Genomic DNA, 3,896 nt, shown 5'->3' on the forward strand with positions numbered 1-3,896 from the left:
TAGATTCTAAATGTTTTATTTTTTCAGAGTTATTAACAACCTATATGTTTTTCATTTTGTCTAGGTTAACCATATGATTTTTACTTTGTCTATGTTGATGTTGAAACAGGGCGTTGTTTTCATCACCTTTCCTTAATGAGTCACGATGTTGTCTTTTTCTTCTGTCAAAATCAATCGTTTCACCTATATATGTTTTATTACACTCTTGACAAGGAATTTTATAAATGCTTCCTTGTGTTTTGTCTACATTTTTAACATTATTTGTTAGGTACTTTTTAACAGTGTTTGTATTCTTATATACTGGGACGATGTTGCAAAATTTCAAATATTCGTTTAAAAGTCCAGGGTTTGCTTTGGTTTGTGGTTAGACTAAAACACTGTTATTATTACCTAGGAAGTTCCTTTTCTCCTTTGCCACATGATATATTCTACCTGCCTTAAAATGCGCCCTTTGAATAAAATTTGTATTGTAACCAAGTGCAGTGAAAACATTTTTGATATGTTTGGTGTTATTTCTAATATATTCTTGAGAGCGTACAAACTTTGTGATGTTGAATTTTTAGATACTGAAATCAATCTTATAAAAATGATTTCACTGCACTTGGTTATAATAAAAATTTTATTCTAAGGGCGCATCCTGTGCTAGCAGGACGGTATAACCTCCCTAGTACATATATAACTTAGAGCGGTGGGGTCGGGTGACTCTCGACCAGACAGTAAGCAAGACCATTTTAACATGGTTGAGGCTTTCCTTTGTGACGAATTGGTGCCTGTCAACCCGAGCTCCGTAATTAATCTCATCCTCTCGAATGATGGATATCTGCTCGGACCTGGTGGGCAGAATAGCGAACTCTGGGAGGTGCAACAAATATAGGGCCCTGCGCTGGAGGGCCTACTAGAGCTGAAGGATGGATTCGTCCCTGCCATTGCAATGGCAGTAACCGTAGCTTTCTTAGGGCATCTCGACCAGGAAGCGATGTGCTCATGCACTTTGCACGAGTCGCAGAAACTCTCGCTGAAATCGTGCTTGGGTCTGTTGATTCGGTTCCAGTGGCCTTCATTCTTATTATGTTGGGGAGTTCCATTCTGAGAGGTAGCGGGAGCATTCTGAGGAGGGTCCGCTTTGGAGAGGCACTGCTCCGTGGAGTGCCCTTGTTTACTGTTATGCCCACATGTTTCTTTTCTATTGACCATATTTTATTTACTTCCCATACTTTTTTTTACTTCTCCCATACTTTTTTATTTACAATATTTTTTTTACTTCCCAGTGAAGAAGATCCCTGCGACCATTAATGTTCCAATTCGTTGCATTCATTTGCAACAAATGCCACGAAATATTGAAGATATTGCAGCTGCTTCTCTCAAAAGGTTGGGCAGATAACTCTGCAAAAGTAAATGTTTTATTTTTCGCTCTACCAATTAGCGCTGGGAATTGTTGCTCTCTCTTTTTCCAACCCTGGTAATGCAAGTGATTTAAATTCTCTCTCTCTCTCTCTCTCTCTCTCTCTCTCGCTCGCTCCGTTCAACAGAAACTAGTGTTTCCATTAACAAGAATTAGTTTCCATTTGCTTTCTCTGATATTTCGCTTACGAAATGCTGTTTCGCAGACAACCTCGACTTTATAAATATGAAATTTGTTGATCTGGTCTCTCGTGTGTCACTTTCTCATACGTATTTGAACAGAGATCACTCGCTATCACTGTTGATCCCTGATCCTCTTCTCCTTCCGATAGCCACCAGATTCTCTGAACAGCAGCAGCACCAACTTGCAGTAAAAGCGCCTCCTCGCTGTCGAACTCCTCAGTTCCAGAGATCTTTTATTCCTCACACCTTTGGGCTGTGGAACAGCCTCCCTGAGGATGTTATTGAATAATGAATCTCAAACGTTCAAGCGAAGATGTACGTAATGCATTACTAACTAAAACAAAAATCCTTGCTTATCTATATTTTCTTCTATTTATCTCTTAATTGACTTGTTTATCTTTTTCCTCTCCAAAAAGAATCTCTTCTTTCTTTATTTCCAATTACCTTCTGGAACTTCTTTCAAATGAACCACCGAATATTCTTTGGAAGGTGGAATTTCAAGTCAATGACCCTTGTAGGATTATTGGATGTGAATAAGGGTTTATCTTCTATATAGTAATAATAATAATAATAATAATAATAATAATAATAATAATAATAATAATAATAATAATAATAACATATCACTTTCTCCTCTTCTTTGTAGTGTTGTGCCCAAAATGTTCCTATAAACATTTTCTACTGTTGGTACACATGTATTGATCAATTAGTTCATTAGACTGCAGTGGATATCCAGAGAGAGAGAGAGAGAGAGAGAGAGAGAGAGAGAGAGAGAGAGAGAGAGAGAGGTTAGAAGTTCGGCGTTCTGTGGACAAAGGGAACCCACGCAAAATGACAAGGGAAAGGACGGGGCTGTCTGCTCATTAAAGGAAATATCATTTATGAAATTCTCCCTCACATGATTACCGCTGACTTAAGAAGCCCGGAGACCGCAGCACCAACGTCAGGTCTTTCAGGGCTTCGTTCCCTGAATGACTGAAATGAAGATGAAATCCACCAGGAGCTGGTGATACCGTCGAGGTGTTCTGAGGAATTTCTCATTTGAGTGAAGTAGGAAAAATTTGGATGAATTAGGAGAACAAAAATATTTCTGCTAATATTTTTTTTATAAGGGATTTCTTTCTGCATTTTCCATTATCTTCTGTTACTTCTCTCTAATGAACATCACAGTCTTTGGAAGCTTTTAAGCCAATGCCCCCTTGTGTGCTTGTTCCATATGAAGAGGGTTCATCTTCTGAATAATAATAATAATAATAATCTATCAAGTTTGCAGCATGATACTGAGTTAGTGGAAGCCTAGTTGTAGGAAATGATATGAAGTTAAGAAAATCCAGTTAGACAATGACCAGAATACTTTTAATTCCCCAGTTAGGCAGATGCTGTTAATAGACAATTAATATAAAGGGACGAGTGAGAAGGTCAACTTTTCTCGACTTCATTTCAGTATTTGAATTCTTGGAGTGTGAGGCTGCTGTCATACTGGTGAAGGCGACCTCACTGTTTTGTGATTGTTAGCAGTTCTGATAATGTGTGTCCCCTAGTGTTGCCAAATCTTGTGATGACTTCCCGAGATGTAACTTGAGTACCGGGACCTTTCCCTGAAAAAATCTGGACGCCGTATTATCATAACCATAATATTGTCGTGAATATAATCTCATTATGTTTCCCACTCCCGTATTACGGTGAATCAAACCTAACCTAAACTGAGCATGGCAACATAAACGGGGTTGGTGCAATAATAGCATAGATTCAGGAATTTGCTGGCAGGAGAAATGTAGTTGTCTCCATTGGAGTGTTGGAAATTCGCCCATAAATCTAAAAGGGCGGATGTTACCCTCTCCAATTGAACTTGGCGAGATCGATGGGTAACATAAGAATAAAACTGCTTTCGAAGAAATTTTATATGACCTCGATCTGTGTCATTGAGCTGGATGTCGAAGGGAATAGGAGAGCGAGAGCGGTTAAACAGAGAAAGGGACTTTGTCATTGTAAAATATCTGCGTCAAGGGCTATCAGGTGTCAAAATCACTATATTTATGAATGACAGACGTTTTTACTCGTATTCTGTGCTAGAGCTTTCTCTCTCTCTCTCTCTCTCTCTCTCTCTCTCTCTCTCTCTCTCATGTTGGAAGTATTAAAATTTCTTGAATATTTATGGGAAAGAACTTAATTGATTCTCAATGTGTTAATGAGTTATTGGACATTGCAATTACTCTACTGAATATTTTAACAGCAATTTCGTTTTTGTCGAGGAATACATTGGGAAATTTTATGATTAAGGAATATATTATGAATTAGGGAAAATTATCCTG

At 38.2% G+C, this 3,896-nt stretch overlaps 1 protein-coding gene across 1 annotated transcript in view; it reads right to left on the reverse strand.

Moving 5' to 3' along the window:
* Positions 1–1,696: 1,696 nt before the first annotated feature.
* LOC135196505 (uncharacterized) overlaps positions 1,697–3,896 on the reverse strand; it is a 43,165-nt gene continuing 40,965 nt past the window's right edge. Inside the window, exons 5-6 of the mRNA XM_064223354.1 lie at positions 2,491–2,609; positions 1,697–1,853 (exon numbers count right to left, since the gene is read on the reverse strand). Coding sequence (XP_064079424.1) covers positions 1,697–1,853; positions 2,491–2,609 — 276 coding nt within the window. The remainder of the gene's footprint in view (positions 1,854–2,490; positions 2,610–3,896) is intronic.

Source organism: Macrobrachium nipponense, chromosome 18, assembly GCF_015104395.2.
Source record: "Macrobrachium nipponense isolate FS-2020 chromosome 18, ASM1510439v2, whole genome shotgun sequence".
Classification (NCBI taxonomy): Eukaryota; Metazoa; Arthropoda; class Malacostraca; order Decapoda; family Palaemonidae; genus Macrobrachium; species Macrobrachium nipponense.